At 40.2% G+C, this 16,946-nt stretch overlaps 1 protein-coding gene across 1 annotated transcript; it reads left to right on the forward strand.

Moving 5' to 3' along the window:
* Positions 1 to 4,413: 4,413 nt before the first annotated feature.
* Positions 4,414 to 13,708, forward strand: C2H7orf57 (chromosome 2 C7orf57 homolog). The gene is made up of 8 exons (XM_063323972.1): positions 4,414 to 4,784; positions 5,404 to 5,601; positions 6,379 to 6,487; positions 6,596 to 6,758; positions 10,363 to 10,463; positions 11,187 to 11,323; positions 12,284 to 12,298; positions 13,448 to 13,708. The coding sequence occupies exons 2-8, from the start codon at positions 5,418 to 5,420 to the stop codon at positions 13,519 to 13,521; spliced, it is 783 nt and encodes a 260-aa protein (XP_063180042.1). The 5' UTR covers positions 4,414 to 4,784; positions 5,404 to 5,417; the 3' UTR covers positions 13,522 to 13,708.
* The last annotated feature ends 3,238 nt before the right edge of the window (positions 13,709 to 16,946 follow it).

Raw genomic sequence — 16,946 nt, forward strand, 5'->3', positions numbered from 1 at the left:
CGTGTCGCAGATTCTGGATGACACGCATGTCAGAGTTCATTTGGATCACTCAAATTTAAAGGACAATGTACACCATGTATGAATCTTTATTTCATTACCTCATTAGGTAAAAATCAAACAGGGGCTCAATCCCCTTTCAACAGACTAGTCTAACTTGGTAATTCTGTAATCCATACCTTCATTAATTCACAAAATCATTAACTGACATAGGCACTAACTCACAAACTCACTCACTCATCCAGTGTACATGTTGCTCTCACTTTAATCTAATGTCACTGCTCCCACCATACATCAGGCTTTAGCATGAGCTGTGTGTTAGGCTAAAATCTGTGCAGGAGTCAAGTGAACACCCAAATTCCACCACTTGGTATAGGCCGAAAGTCTAGTAAATCCCATGCCTCAGTGAGTGCAGGTAATGTTCTTCTTGCTGCACTGAGGGTGAGGGTAGGGGAAAGATTTGAACACTTTCATTGGAAGTCTAGCATTACAGTTAGTTATTAGGTAACATACTTTCAACATGGTGATGTTAGCAATAAATGTGGATATATAAACATACTAAAAGAAAATAAATAAAATACAGAACAACAATACTATGAGCATCAGATGCAACATAAGATGCAATATGCCAGTTGCAGATGGTGCATAACCCATAAAAACATCATACCAATGATGTCTAGCAGTTTGTTCAATTTCTGTTGCAATCTTGACAATCTCATCAGTATCATACCTGATAGCAAGTCATCTGGTTTTGATAAGCAATTGGTTTTTTATATTTGGTGATTAAAATTTCCAATTTTTCAGTTTGAGAATGGACCATGTCCCATATTGGTCCTAAGGGTGCTGGCCAAGTTGTAGAGCAATATTCCACCATCATTAGTGGAATTAGTTTTTTGGTTTCTATAAAGTCATCCTGTCATTACACAGAACATTACAAAGCAAAACCATTACATATACAACCCAATTTTCACTAAAGTATAACCATGCACTTATCATACACTTAGCATAAATAGCAGGTACCTGAGGTGATATCACTTGTATGAGGGTCTTGTATTATTAAAAGTTCACGGCAGTACTGTTCATGTTTTCCCCATTTTACATCCATAAGCATCAATTAGTTGTTATAGCAGTAAGTACAAGCAATAAAGTATAGCAATAAGTATAAGTAAGAGCCTGTCTGCATACCATTCCTTGGTATCAACTATAAACATCAGACCTTATCACTCTGGAAGCAGACACTGTCTGAAAAATACACTGTTAATTTCAGAGAGTGCAGTTCAGTTAGAAGAGACTGAACTGAAAAGTAAAATTACTCAAAAGAAAATTAGTTCTATTTTACCTCAAACCAGGACACGATCATTTTATGGTATGCTGCTACATGCCCTATGTAACAGGAAGTACAGGAAGTACAGGAAGTAACAGGAAGGCAGCTGGCATTATCTTATATTTGCTCCCAATATTTGCTTCCCCATATATTGAGATATAAGGGGACTTTGACCAATACGGCATAGAGCTCAGCTAATTGAGCAAACCCTTCTATTCACTCAGTCACTACAGGTTCTTTTTCTACAAATACAGCAGTAGCCATTCCTTGCCATTTACCCTGTATTTTGCAAGTGCTCCCATCAGTAAACCAGACACCATCTGCTTGACAGGCATTAAATTCAGGAGCATCCTGGACAGAAGAGCAAAGAGGTTCCATGTATTCAGTGACCATTCCTATATGCTCTACAACTTCAGTAACTTTATTTTAGTTAAGCTATGTACAGTTTCATGATGATAGATACACAGTCCTCACCTTTGTACAGGGGTCTTACATGGTACACTTAAAGGTACTGCTTTACCAGCAAGCATAGGTTTAAGAACAGGTATTGGCAATGTAATTTTATGCTCCTTCCCAGGGTCAAGGGTTCAATCACTACTAGCCCTTTGTAAAATGCTAACAGCACATTTTCAAAAGTCATATGATTGTGCTCATCACTCTGCCAGATACACATATATACTGCACAACAGCGACCTCCTGTGGTAACTTTAATCTTTCTAGTTCTATAGACAACACAACATGAGCAATAGTCGGACTGTTTAAAACATGCCTTAAGGGAGTCAATGTATATAGTGGAGTCCCTGTCAAGTGGAAGCAAATCACTCCCTATCTGCCTCTGGTACATATCCTCCACATCTATAGTTGCCATCCATAGAAAGGTATGTTAATTATGAGATTTGACTTTTATCAGTCAGATTGGGAGCAGTTTGTTGTCAGCATTCAGGGCTTTATAACCTACTGTTAGCTGCCACTTACCATTACATTTCTTTACAGACCATACAGGAGAATGGTAGGAGGAATAGGAATGGGAATTTTCCCCACAAGTCCACCCGCAACCGGCCCTTAAATACATCAATGCATATTTCGGGGATCTAAGAGTAAGGTCAGGTGGACTCTACATCCATTAGACAGAATTAACTTAGCCCTGGCCAGCGGGTGTGGGTAGTGACTTGCTGATTGATGCCTACAATAGTAACTAGTAGTTTGCTAAGTGGAAGCTGTCCTTTGTCCATCCTTACCATCAACATCTGCCCAGATGGATATCTGTATTGATAAGGAATGTTGTAAAGCAGCAATCATTAACTGTAACCACCATCTCTGGACTTGGATCCTTAGCAGCGGGAGCAGCTGCAGCAAGTATTTCCACTGGATCAAGCTCCCCACCCTAGTTTCCTATGTATTCATGGTCCAGGGTCAGTGCTGATAGCTTTGGATATCTCCTCCAAGTTTACATCCCTAACATCTTCCAGCTTACTTCCTTAAATCGCGATGTCACTCCCATGCCCTGATATGGATCCCAGAGGAGTGTCATGATGAGTTAATGAGAGAAATTTGACCAACTGCTACAAAATGTGAATCACCAGCCCATTTAACTGACTCGGTGAGAGTCCTTTATCTAAAGATATTTACTGTAACTTCTTATACTCCTTCTGCTCTCTTTACTATGGGACAGAGAAGTCCTAAGAAATCACCTCCCAGGAAATGGGCTCTGTGGGAGGTGCTTGTTCTGCACCTGGGCAACGGGTGCTGGTCCTTCCAGTTCAGCTAAAGTAGGGGTCTTCAGGAAGGGAACCTGCAGGCTGGCCATTCTGTTTCAGTGGCTTTCTAGACAAGGCAACAAGACATTATACTAACACCACCGGGTCTTCTGACTGTGGAAGCATATGCTTCAAAGCAGGTGAGAACTTGCCAATGGATTTGCTGAAGCCTCTGGTAGCTGTTCCTTGCTTTACTCTTCTTATGGCCAAATGAGGTAGAGCAGGATAAGAACATCTTGACCACGATAGGTCAAAAGACTCACAAGGCACCTGGAAGTTAAGCTGTTGAACAAGTCCGTCGCTGCAGCACTACTCTGTCAGCAGTCATATGCTAGAGAGGAAAAGGCAACTCATTTCTTTTTCTCATTTCAGGATGAGCTCTCTGGGTTTGTGAATTATGTCAGGCTGCAAGTGCTGGGACAACATGGTCCCTGAGAACTGACTCCTGCCCGTATCGACTTAGGGTCAACAATGATGAGTTAAGAGAAGCACAGAGTGAAACCCTGGCCCTGGAAGAAGAGCTACATAAGCTCCAGGAAGAGCTTTATCACCTGTGATGGAGTGCAAAGGATGTCACCAGCTGACAAAGAACAATGATTAGGCAGATTTGGGCCTGCACAGGTTTCAGCAAAGCACTGGCTTGCTTGCGATGACTTGAGTTCTTTGAGTTTTGATCGGTATTAGAGTCCTCCTGCCCCAGACTTCAATGTGCCAACCACTTCAAAAATTCAATCTGTGGGTACGAAGCAAGCAGCTTCACAGCAATGGAACTTCTCAGGGTGGTATCACGAAAGGACCTGTAACAAAACCACCCTTGGAAGTGCAGCACGAACCTGCCCGATAGTAGTTGAGCTGCCTAGGAAGCCAGGAAACTGAAGGAATAAGTAGAACAGGCTGCATGCACCTCTGGAATACCCCTATTTTGCACCCTGAGGACCATTTTTGTGACAGCCTGCAACGCGGTCACGCAGCGCTTCACACTGTGTGAGCTCCTCAGGGGCGACCCAAGCACAGCTAGGACCCCGAGAGGTCTCAGGTCCTCTCCCAGCACAGGGTGGGAAGAGGTAGAGCCATCCCAGCACAGCCAGCGGACGGAAAGGAAAGGGCGAGGGACTCAGCTGCTTGCCCACGGGGCCAGAAGAAGATGGCGGCGGCTCGCCTGAGGAGGGAGCGGGGGCGGGCCTCGGCCGTTGTTGCCAGGGGGACGGGCGGCGCGGACGGCAGCGGGAGAACGGTCCGTTATCCGCCGCGGACAGCTGGCGGGCGGCCCTCTGCAGGCGGGGGCGGCCCGGTGCGCTTCCCCGCCTCCCCCCGAGCCAGGCGCCGGCTGCGAGGAGCGGGAGTAGCCCGGACCTGTCCCGGCGGTGCTGCCCTCAGCCTCCCGCGGAGGGGAGGGGGCATCAAGCGGGCTGTCCCGCTCTGCCTCCCGGCGTGAGCCTCGCTCCGCCCTGAGGCCTGCCCCCGTCTGCCGTCAGAAGGGGGCTCGGTGGGCAAGCGAGGGAGCTGCGGGCAACGGCATCCCCTTCGCTGGCTCCTGTAGCCGGTTTCTCTGCCCCGGCTGGTCGCGGTCGTTTTGTGTCCTGGAGCTGCGGTTCAGCATAGCAAGCACTCGTGTCTCACACCGAGAGCTCCCCAGTGGGATGCCTGCCGTAAGGTAGTTTACTGACACCCGCGAAACGGCGTGTGCCGCGCTCGGACCCGCTTCAGTAAGTGTCCTGGGCACCTTTCATAGAGTGATTCCTTAGGCTGGCTTTCTTGTCTGCCGCCTCATCTTCCCGTTAAGGAGGATTTATGTGTATTTTCTGTTTGCGCACTAGAAACTGGGAAAGGAATGTCTCGGGAGGTACGGTGTTTTGTTGAGGTGGGGTTTTTTGTTTGTTTGTTTATTTTTTAATTTGGGGTGCTTTGGGGGTTGGGTCTGGTTGTCTACAAATGAAGAGCTGCAGAAGGACAGGTACTGCCTTTGCTTTTGTTAACGGGTGAGGAGGAAAAGAAAGCAAAGGCTTAAAAGTGTTTTCAGCTGTCTTCTGTGCCTCTGGCTGCTCTTGGTGTCCTTGAAAGTAGTTTTCTGCTTGAAGACGCATGATCCCCTGTATAGGAACACTTCCCGTGAAAACTTGAATGCTGTTTCAAAAACAAGGTATTTCCTTGTTGCATCTGATCCTCTAGAAGTTGCATGTATTATATCCCCCAGAAAAAGCGAGCCTGGTCTTCTTCCAAGCGGAAATGCAGTATGTCGCTCAAGTTTCAGGTGGGCTTGATGCCTGAAAATGGGATGCTGGCAGTTAGATTTTACCATAAATATTTTCTTTTCTGTTCTCACAGGACAGTAATACCACATGCCACTGAAACGACCAGAGAAGTCAGTAACCTCGAAGACCATGCTTCCTCCAACATCCCAGATTCGGGGTCTTGGTGACCTTGCAAAAGCTCCCCATGAAGCCGTGTCTGGGTGCCGCAGGAAGTGGATCAAGGAGACTGATTCAGCTTACGTCAGGCTGGCAAAGCAAGGAGGCCGACCTGGTGAGCATCTCTCTTGCTTGTTTGTTTTTCCTTTGTTTTCTTTGGCTTTGCTTGAGTGTGGTGGTAGAATGCTCTTGGAGACACTACAGAAGAATCCTCTAGAGTTTTGAAATTAACCTATAGAAAAAATGAGTGGTAGCAAATGTGACATAAGAGGTCACCTTATCGAGACATCCTTGCAATCTATTGTGTATAGGTACCTTTTAGCAAAATGCGTAGTTTTGTTTGCACTGTGTATCGATTAAGTAGATGATGATGGTTTAGCTGCATTTGTGTGGTGTCTTTATAATTTAAGCTTGGGCCATTTAAGTGGCAGTCTGGTGAAAATGATGTCACAAAAAAGCATAATCAGAAAGCTTGCTAGAGGTTTACAAAGTGGTTTTTGTGATGGCATTCAGTTTGTTACAGTGCTGTACATAACTCTGTTCTTGTACTAAAGTGATCTACAGTTTTCCATTTCCTTTCTGGAAGAAGGAGGCTTGACGGACTTCAGCAGGTTCCTTGCACACACGCTTAGAGCAGGGTGACAAATCCAGAAATATGAATTAACAGATGGGTAGAAACATTTCAAAGCATTTAGAGCAAGATAAACAACGTACAAGTGGAATGCAATGCTGCAAGGTTCTGACTGTCCATTTTATCAAAGGGGAGAAATGATCCTTACTGAATAGAGCAGGCATTTCTTCCTGATAAAACAGCAGCCTGAAAACAAAGCTAATGCTTTTGCAGCCAGATAAGAAGTCAGAAAAGTAGTGGCTTTTGTCTTTTTCTCTCAAGACCTACTGAAGCACGACGCTTCTGTGCCAATGAAGACTTCTTCAGCAGCATATGCTGCACCTGACTGGTATACTCACTGTTCCAAATCCCCAGCAACTGATGAGCCACGGTAAGTCTGCTGAGACCCTGCGTAACTTCTTGGGTTCTCTCTTCACCTTGCACTAAAGTGCAAGATATGTATCCCTTGTACGAACAAGCATTAAATCTTTGCCTGCAGGAGCTACGTTTCTTCTCTACCAGACTATATGATTCACAGAGAGTTTAAGGCTGGTGACCATCATGGTAACAATTATGAGACAAGAAGAGGGCCTTTTGATTTTGATATGAAAAGCGTTTGGCAGCGGGATGCTGAGGACAAAGAAAACACAGAGAAAAAGAAGGTAAGATGGAGAGAGACTCTGTGACGATGCTTTGTAGAGCTTGTGAAGACACTTCCAGCTGGGCCTGTGGGTTCTTATAGAAGGGAAGCTGTAGTCCACCCCAGTTTCTGTATTTCAGAAGCAATTTTTATATTGCAGTTAGAGAATGAGAAGAAAGCTGTGTTTCTCTTAGGTGCTGCAGGTATAGCATGTGAACTAGAAATGCAGTTTCCAGTCACATTGTATGGTGTGTATATTTAAGAGTGAATGAAAGCTGATAGTTAAGTTTCTGTCGTCTTATGCTTTATTTCCCCTGCAATTCAGTGTTGGTGAACAAAGTTCTTGTTTAGGCATCTTAGGAAAGGAGGAAAGAAGAAGGAGGATGGAACAGAAGACTGGTCCAAAAAAGGTGTTTGTTTTAGTTTGAAATGCAAGAGAGTCCCCAAAGATACTGCACTAGCTGTCTTTGAATGGAAGATGTATCCAAGGCAAAATACGTATAGCGCAAGCTATGCCCAGAACAAACCTTTCTGTGATGATCTAGGTGTTTTGTCCTGGAAATGTCCCTCTCTTATCCTCCCTGTCCCTGCCTGATTCAGATGCTGAAGTCTTATCTTTTTTTAAATATCCTCCGTAATCTTGTTTGCCTCATTTACCATGGGTCTGTGGAGAATCCATGGAAAGGCATTTATGTACTTGAACACAAGTACCTTCTTTCTTGAACAGAGGGGCATATGTTGGACACTTTAAGAAAAAAGTTCTTAGTCTTTGCTGAGATGAGTAATTAATGCAAATTCTGCATGATGGCTTGTGTAAATGGGAAGACCTTATTTCTGTATAGGCCTGTGAATGTTTACTTAATCTGTGGAAACATGTAAAAAAGCAATGTATGCTTAAACTATAATTTGCTTGATGCTTGTAGGTGAAGCTTTTTTCAATCAGAAATTTAAGGCACTGAGAATAGAAACTTAGCCTGACACAGAGCCTCTTAGAGGATCCAACTAGGGGGGAGAGGAAGTGCTTTCACTCGCTCCCTTATGTAAGAACTATTTATCTTCAGTGCTCTAAGAGTCAAATTTAACTTTGATAACAGTAAGTGTAATTCAAGTCCATGTGGTAACTGGTAAAGTGAGACTGAGGTCCATTTCTGTTTGGGTGGAGTTTGATCAAGACCCAGTTTCATTCAGTCGTGTCAGTGAAAGTTCCCACGTGTTTTATTTATCACCAAATACAAAGTGAATATATGTTATATATTCATCTCAGATTCCAAGTCTGCTGAGGCCCTGATACATAATTTATACTGCTCTTCTGGAAGCTGAAGTCGAGTTTTGTCTAAAGTCCTGAACCTACCAAACCTTTTTCTTTAAGATTAGGTGCCTAAGAAGGCACATTCTGTATCTCTTAGCTTTAGCTCTACCTCCGCACCACCATCTTTGAAATGGCTGTCCTTCACAATACTTTTCTTGTACCCTGAAACGTGTCTCATGTATCTTGAAACATCACATGGTGCTTCTTTCACAGCTATTTCTTGTATCTCCTTTTATAGGAGGTTTCTGTCCCGTGCTTTAAGAGTACCTTCCTGAAGAGTCTTCAAGTAAGACAATGGAACTAGCCCTACCAAACAGTCTTGATTTTAGTTTTCTCACTGTATATCTTGTGTGTTGAAATGTAAGAGTTGTATTCCAAAACACCACAGGCACATTTCTAAGGAGTATTCAATTTATTTGTTTGACTATGTGATGATACTCCTTCAAGAACTGAGACTGAACGTATTGAAAATATTTTTCAGTCCAGCCTGACTAAGCAGTTGTTCATGAGAGAGATGTGTGATGCAATCATGGCAATAAATCCCAAAGGACTCCCTCAGGGACAAGTGCAAAAACACTTTAACCTCTAAGGGTACCTGTTGTACTCAGTTTGGAAAACACTGTTCCCAAGTGGGCCCTTGCTCTGGAGCTTTAGGCCTTTATGCCACTTTGTTCTGAAGTATTAGAATCTTGACTGTTCCTTGTGTTATGGTTGTCACTGCATAGAGGAGGACTGGATATCAGGGGGACCATTACGTGTTTCTCCATGCCTTAGGATGGATCCTGTAGTTGCTCCCTAAAGCTTTAACCACAGGGATAGTTCTCATTCTGGGAATTTTGCAAAGCGGCAGAGACGTGTTAGTGCATGAAGGATTTAGCCTTTGTGCTCATGGCAAAGTGATGGACTACTGGCCCAGGTGGAAGCATCCTTTGGTCTGTGCATCATGTGGACCAGCCGGGTTGGATTGAAAATGCTATGACCTTAAGAAAGAGGCAGACCTGTGTCTGGATGGAAGATCAGCTGGGGGTGGTATCAGGGTTAGTATCAGCATTAGGTAATCTTCCTGTGGCACCATTAAGATTACTACTTCATGTCTGAAGTCATCTCTTTTAGGCACTTGCCTGAAATGTAGGTGTATATATGCATACATGCATATGTACGTATGTGCTGTAGCAAAAGGATTACTCATCTGAGGTCATGATTTCTCCAAATCATTAGAGAGAGATTTGGAATGTAATCTAGAATTTCGCCCTTGATCGCAGGGGATCCAGGATTTCATCTAAGGGCTTTTAGGTTTCCATGCTGGCTGCAGGTATCCATTGTTCTTTATATACCAGGCACAATACATGTGGTTTTTTGCATCTGTGGATGTATAATGAATTTAGATAGTAATTTTTAGGGTATGTTGTTGCCATTCCTTCACAAAGGGAGAGAACGCTTTAAACCAAGAACATGTAAAAAATGTCTTGCATAGCTTGCTTTATCTGGGAAACTGGACAGCTATGAAATAGAGGCTTGTCAAAGTGAAATGCCTCCTCAGCTATAACCATGGGGGTGTAGTGGCACAAGGGTCTGCTTTTAATGCTGAATTTGCCCAGCAAATTAACAAACAGCACCTGATAGGATTGCAGGTGCCCTCCAAACCCAAATTTTGATCTGTTCCCTTGCCCCTTTTGTCACTTTTTTTTGTTTGCTGATTGGAACGGTAGGGAATGTTTTGGTACCTGCAAGTTTTCTAGCCTGTCTCATTTAATAGCAAGAAAAGAAAGACAACATTAAAACAACATGCGAGACTTGCTAGCAGCCTTCAGGTCTTTCCTCGTTGCCTTGTCTTTCCCCATTTTTCCTTGACTTCCGTTTTGACATTTGTGCCTTTTGTCTATCTATAGACAAAATCTCTCTAGGCTTTTCCTCTCCCCCTGCCCTTTAATTAACTCTTTAATTACTAGACTTTAGTCTAGTATCTTTATTTTTAAATTTACAGAGCAATACACTTCACTTATAGTTACCGTGTCCTGATGTTTTTTGTTTTTTTTTTTTCAATAACCTGCAAGTAGTATCTCTTATCCTATGGGGTGTTCTCCTGTGTTGCAAGTTTAAAAGGGAAAATGGTCAAATAATATGTAGGTTCTTATTGAAAGGATATATTAGTATAACACACAAACTGTGTTAATAAGGTCTGAAATTTTGTGCTATCTTCACGACTTCTTTCCCCCTTTTTTCTTCATGCAGTGAAGGAAGCTGTAAATAGTCTTTAAAGACTATTGGTTATTTTTATCATAACTCCTTTTATTAAGTTAAGATTTCTCTAACACAGGTAAAGCTCCCAGCTATAAACCCTAAATATCCAAGCAGAATGCCGAATGTTTCTACAAACAAGGAATTTAGTGGGAAAAATAAACTTTCATTCCCACCTATGTAAGTAGTATGCTTATGAAATTCATTAAACTTCGAAGCCTGCAACTATTTGTGCATGCAAGTAATATCACTCCTCGTGAAACTGCAGACATCAATGGATATGTGTATGGACTTGTGGATCCTTAGTGCTACTCAACTTGCTATCATGTGCGATACTAAAATAGTTTTACAAACAACTAAACTAATAGCACTTTAACTCCTATAGGAAAGCTATTTATTACACAATCACCAGTAATCCCAGTATGTTTTAGAAATATGTTAATGCTGCAAAAAAAGTGATTAAACTGTCTAATGAATTTAGGAGCAAATCTGTGGCAAAATTTCAGCTTCATACAGCACAGAATGAGTATTGTCAGCCTTTTTTACTTACACATTCTTTGTGTGATTTCCCTTTTTCATCTCTAAGACCAAAGCTGTGTAAGTATTATACATGTTAAATTCCAATAAAATGGATGGCTCTTCTCATGTAAAATTATATGTTACTGAATCAGGCATAGTTGCATGCTTTGTTGCTTTTTTTGTTTGGTTGGTTTTTGTGGGTTTTCTTGGTGTTTTGTTTTTGTTTTTTTTTGGTTGATTACATGTAGAATATATGTTTAGTTACTTAGAAAAAAATCATGTTATAAGGCTATTGTCCTTTCTGTGCAAAATAAATTTTTCCCACCTAATCCCCATTTTTGATAACTTATGTTATTGTTTTGCTTAATATGTTTGGACTTACAGGCCTGCTCAGAGAAAAAATGAAGCAGTAAACTTTAGCAAACTAATTAGCAATGGTTATGGGACTGACTGGTTACAACAGTGTACTGGATGGGAAAAAAAGACTCAAGAAACATCAGAAAATAGTGAGCAGTCCAAAGGTAAAATTATTGAAAGCTGTTTCTTTTAAAGTGAGTTGGGATCTCAAGGTAACAGCAGAAGGCAGCTGAATAACTTTTGTGGTTCTCTTTGAATGTGGTGAGACTTCCTGAATTACCACACTTAGCTTACAATACCCAGTGACCAGCTATAGAAAGGAGTGCTCCTGTTTGTGGTCATCGAAGGCCGGGTCTTTCAAGGATTTTTTTCATCTTTACAACTGCAGAAGTATGCTCTGTTCCAATCTAAGGGCTTCTGCGTGACATCTTGTTGTAAAATGCTGCAGACACACAGCCGTCCTCCTACCTAAATTTAAGCAGACCATAAAATATTTGTTGCCTGTTTGTTTTAGCCCCTGATATTTTTCTCAAAACTTGTGACAAATGTCATTGATATTCATGTTTAAGAAATAGATCACAGCTCAAAAAAAAAAGTCTCAAAATAAATATATGTGCATTGTTGAAGACAGTGGAGTTGCAACAGTTTTATTAAAGAGAAAAAAAGTTATCCAATGTTTACCTGTGATTTCGAACCTCACTTTGTTATGCACAATGGTAATAGCTAAGAAATGCATTACTTGAAAACACTTGGATATAAAGGTTAAAGGGTGGACAATTCCCCTTACTTCTGTCAAAGACCTTTTGCTTAGGCTTTTTACAGTGACTTGGTAACCATGGTGAGTATATCAGTTTTGTATAGCAACCTTTTAAAATGCTTTTGAACATACATATTGCAAACTCCAGATTTTTTTTTTTTTTTTAATTTGTATCAGTGAATGCTTGTGTATACACTAGGGATTGCCATGACTCCCTTGACTTTGATATATCAATGTGTGGAAGTCTTAGAGGCCAGTTAATTTAGTTTCGGTGACACTTTAGCACTTCCTGAATTCATCTTTGTGTCTTCCATTAAAATATATACAGTAATTTTTTTTATTTATTTTATTCTTTTTGTGTGTGCAGAACCTCTTCCTCCAGGTGAGTAATGGAAGAAAACAGGCAAACAGAAAACTAGTTGTTGTGTGTTATTGTTCAGAAGACCGCTATAAAAGTAAGGCATGAAGCCAGATCTCAGTCTGGACCTGAAAGAGGGTGCATAACCTGAGAAGCAACTCTTCAAAGTCAACTTAAGTGTCCAAACTCCGATCATCCAAAGGATGCTGCCTTGGGAGGTGCAGTGACCTAATAGTTCAACCGTGGAGCCTAGAAGTGCTCTTCCTTAGCAGGAAAGGAAATCGTGAATATTCTTTTGTCTTCATATTCTATTTAACTTCCTTGTGTGCTGACATTTTTCTTTTCCATTATCGTGAGTCAAATAAAGGGATTTGGGATTTTTGAAACCTCAAATTCGTTCATTTGGTGATAGTTGATTTCTTTAATGTGAAATGTGCCTCTAATTGGGATATAAAGAAAGATGAAGATTTTTCAGAGTAATCATGGTATTGGTTTGGTTATACCACTTAGGCATAGCGAACAAAATGATGGGTATACTGCAAACACTGCTGAAAAGTCAGTATGCTGCTTAGCTTGATATATAGATAACATCTTATTTTTTAAATGCTTTTCTTTCACAAATTCTTAAGTATCACCTGCTTTGGTTGTATTGCCCTCCTTTGTCAATCATAGCTATTTTGATTCTGTATCTCAATGTAAAAGGAGATATTTTTTTAATGCTCCTAGCAGTGTGGCTTCATCCAGACATCTACCTTGATTCAGTTTTAACCTTGTTCTTTTAATTCTTTCAGGTATGCACTGAGGGCAGTGCTTGTATTTTCTTCCTGCTTGGGTACTTTTGTCTGCTCACCTAAAGCAATTGGCAACATAAGCACCTTGCAGCTCCCTTTCGAGATGGAGCTTTCTCTGTTATCTCTTGCACGGCAGAAGTCCAAGACACATCAGCTAGGAGATACAATCCATTCAAAATGTAAATCTATAATCCATTTGTGTTGGGTTATAGATTTGCATTGTACTGCAAACTTTGTAGTTAGCTTGTCTATCGTGTCAGTTAAAAATTAAAAGTACTGGAATTTGTATGCACGTTGACGTGAGAGAGAAACTGAAAATTTTAGTTGATCTTTTTATTATGGTTGAAGTTATCGTAAGAACTTTAATCTTTTCTTTTTGCAGATTCAGAGCCATCACAGTCTGAATCAGCACCTGCAAGCAACAAGTCAAAGCCACAGTTTCAAGGACATAAGTAACTTAAAAGACTATTGGGGAAAGTAGTCTTATATGGCTTATATAGCCCACTATTTACATGTTTGTTAGATTATTTTTTATAGTTGAACTCATCCCTGATTGAGAGGTTAATTTGATTTATAACATGGATGAACTTCATTGTGCTTGATTACAGCAAGTTTTAACGAACAGGCAACAGCTGTCAGTGCATATTCCTAGTCTTTTTCTTAATATAAATAATAATAAAATAAATAAATAAAATAAAGCAAAACTGAAGTTCTGTCCTACACCAGACTAGTGCACCTTTGCTGTTGTCAAATAGGGTTAGACACAAGTGTGATACAGATGTGTTCAAACCAGCAAGCTTCTTTAACTACAGTTATGCTCATGACCTATGCCATAAAGAAAGGTGAAGGGGAACTGCGTGGTATGGGATTAAATGTAAATAGAAAGAATTGAACTGGTATGGATACTTGCAGTAAAAAAGTCAAACCTTCACTGGGCAGATGGCTTCTTAGTCCCAAAAGTGCATTTAGTTAGACCAGATGTTCAGCTTTGTAGGACAATGCTATTGCTATGCCTGCTGCATAAGAACTAGTTGATCAGTCATAGTGTTAAGCCACATAATTAAATTAAGACCTAGTGGCATTTCCTGTTATAGTCTTGTTATACAGGAGATGAATCATTGGGTAACAGTGGTGTGGACTAGGTTATATGTGATGTCTGCATTTTCAGCTGTTAAATAAAAATTTTCTTCTGTTTTAACTGCAACAAAAATATTATATGCTAGATCTCCATGTTTATTCACACCAGCGAAACAGTTTGTACTTTGAAATAGCAATGCGTATAAATTTTAATATTTTGAAAAAGTTACATACACCGATACTTTAACACTTGCTTTTTTATCTACTTGAATTAGGATATATTCCTGAAGTCTTATGAATAATTAAACATTTATTATAAAGTCCATTAGAAAGTGGATGCAATTTCAATAAGATATTTTTTGTTAACACTATGAAAAAAATGAAGTTTTTAATAAGTAAAACTGTAATTTTTAGTTTCCTTTTCAGAGCGCACTCTACATTGTACACCTTTGAATCCAAGAGCTGAAGATTTTAAAATGTATAACTGAATACACATTTCTTTGAACTGAAAGTTTAGAGGATTTGGTTTAGCAGTGCTTTTCTTCAGAACTTTGATATGAAAATTGATTGGAAATAGGCAAACCTGTTGCTAATCTGAACCCTCAAAATTTTCAGTGACAGTTTTGCTGTTGGTGTTGTTAGACCCAGCATTTGAGTCTTTCTTTGGTGTTCATTCTAACCAACAATTCAACTAAGTTGCATTTACAAAAAAAAAAAAAAAGGCTAAACCATATGAAAACACCTAAATGTACAGTTATTGGTTACTCGGCAAAATTTTCCAAATATAAAAAAGCTTACATCAAGCTGTATCTCAGAGGGGGGCGTAAAAAAAATCACTACCTTATATCTCTCTTTCACTTAGTTTTTATTGTGGATTATGTTCAGATACATTGAAACCATTAATTTTGCTGTGAAAGCAGAGCTTTTGATTAAATCGACTTTTCTAGGCTAGAGAACCAGGGGATGCCAGAGCTGGAGCTCATAGGATTAAAGCCTGACCAGTAAAAAACCTGCCACCTGTCATTATAGAGTAGCACTAAGGAATCAGCTTGCGTGAAGAAATTGTGTATGCGTAACAGGCAAATTGTTGATACCATTAGGATTTTAACTATAAAATTTTACACCTCATGCAGTAATGACCAGTAGCTGCATGACGTTCTCCAGCAAATAAGTACCATTTTATGAATCTTTCAGAATTATTCAGTCATGAATAATTGAACATGCCTTATCTGGGAACTCGGCTATCTTTATTTGATAGAGTCTTTGGATAAGTTTATAATTTTTAGTGTCTGTAAGAAAAGTGTAATAGAAGGCTGAGTTTATTGTGTCTGTCAATGGTAAACTGAAACAGTAAAATAAGTTCTGTGTATGACAGCCTTTGTAGCATATTTTAAAGGTATAACTGTCAGCAATAGTACTACTTTGCAGTCCCACTTCCATCTTCTGACTCCTGTTATCATGGGAAAAACTTCTTTTGCAAATACTATTTGCAGTTACGTGCTTTACTGGCCAAAGCATAAAAGAAAGGGGAAAGATGAGATGATGATGAAACTCTCTGGAGTTAAGTTGCTTAATGGTAAGGCAGCCAAGCCTTTTTTTTAATGCTCATCAGTTAAGCAAGACAATGTTTTGTTCTTAAATATATATTGAATCCATTTCACACTCTCTATTTTTTTTATTTTTTTTTTTACTGAAAAAGTTGGGGACACTAATGTTACGACCAAAAAAACCACCCCAAACCAGCATGAGTATTTAAAAGTATTTACAAATTTATGATCACATGTTCACATAGACTTGGAGGGGCTCGCTGTGCCAAAGCCCTCAAAATCTGTTCCATACAATAAGAGTTCCTGTGTGGCTGTAATGCTGCTGGTCTGCAGACAAGAATTCTTACCATTCTTTTCTATGTGATGGTCTCCTTTTCTCATTAAGATCTGTACAAAGTTTCCTTTGAGTCGTTTCATGGCTAAGCCCTCTTCACTTTTGAACACTTTTTCCTCAGTATTGGAGTTCTTGTCCAAAGCTGTCATGTTTTTGTGCAACTGTTAGAGGCAGAGACAGAAAGACAACTGAGATCCTAACTTGGTCACTCAGCACTGTTATTTTGATTTTCTGTAGTTATGTTCTTAGTAGCGTTTATAGTGCTGGTTTTCAGACATTTCAAAAACATACACCATATCTCATTGTAAAAATTGTCTCTCTTTACCTTGGTCACCAACAGGTAATATCCACATGACATTCCTCAAATTCTTTAAAGTTTGCTAATGTACCATTAATGTATACTCAGCTTTCCTTAGTCAAGCCAAGGAGATGTTTGATCTGCACTGTCGGTCAACTGAGTCTTCATGGATCACAGTTTGAATACCGTGAGTTGGAATATTAACAGCTTGAAATGCTGCTTCAGACTTAGATTTCTCTTTATAGGAGCGGGTGGAGAACCCGGGAGTTTGTGTTTGTGCAGTCACAATAATGGAGAGCTGCAACAGAAGCATAACTTACCAGCTCTCCGAGGGACATCAAATCAAAGTAGTGGAACAAATCTCAACGTTCCAACTGAATTCAAGGATGGAAACGTGTTGCTGGAGTTTACCTTACCCCAGTAATTATGTTGTTTTCTTTACTTCTGAGTCAATGGAGTCATGCAGCTGGCAGTCATCAGCAGTTCCATGTAAAAGCAGTGGAAGCTTCTGGGTCTGGAAGGGTTTTCAGTGTTTGTTTTTTCAGAGAGATGCCAAAGTCAAAAGCTGGCTGCTTATTTACAAAATCTAGTCTTATAGTTTTAAATGCTGAAATGTTTATTTAGT

Source organism: Chroicocephalus ridibundus, chromosome 2, assembly GCF_963924245.1.
Source record: "Chroicocephalus ridibundus chromosome 2, bChrRid1.1, whole genome shotgun sequence".
In the NCBI taxonomy this organism is placed as follows: domain Eukaryota; kingdom Metazoa; phylum Chordata; class Aves; order Charadriiformes; family Laridae; genus Chroicocephalus; species Chroicocephalus ridibundus.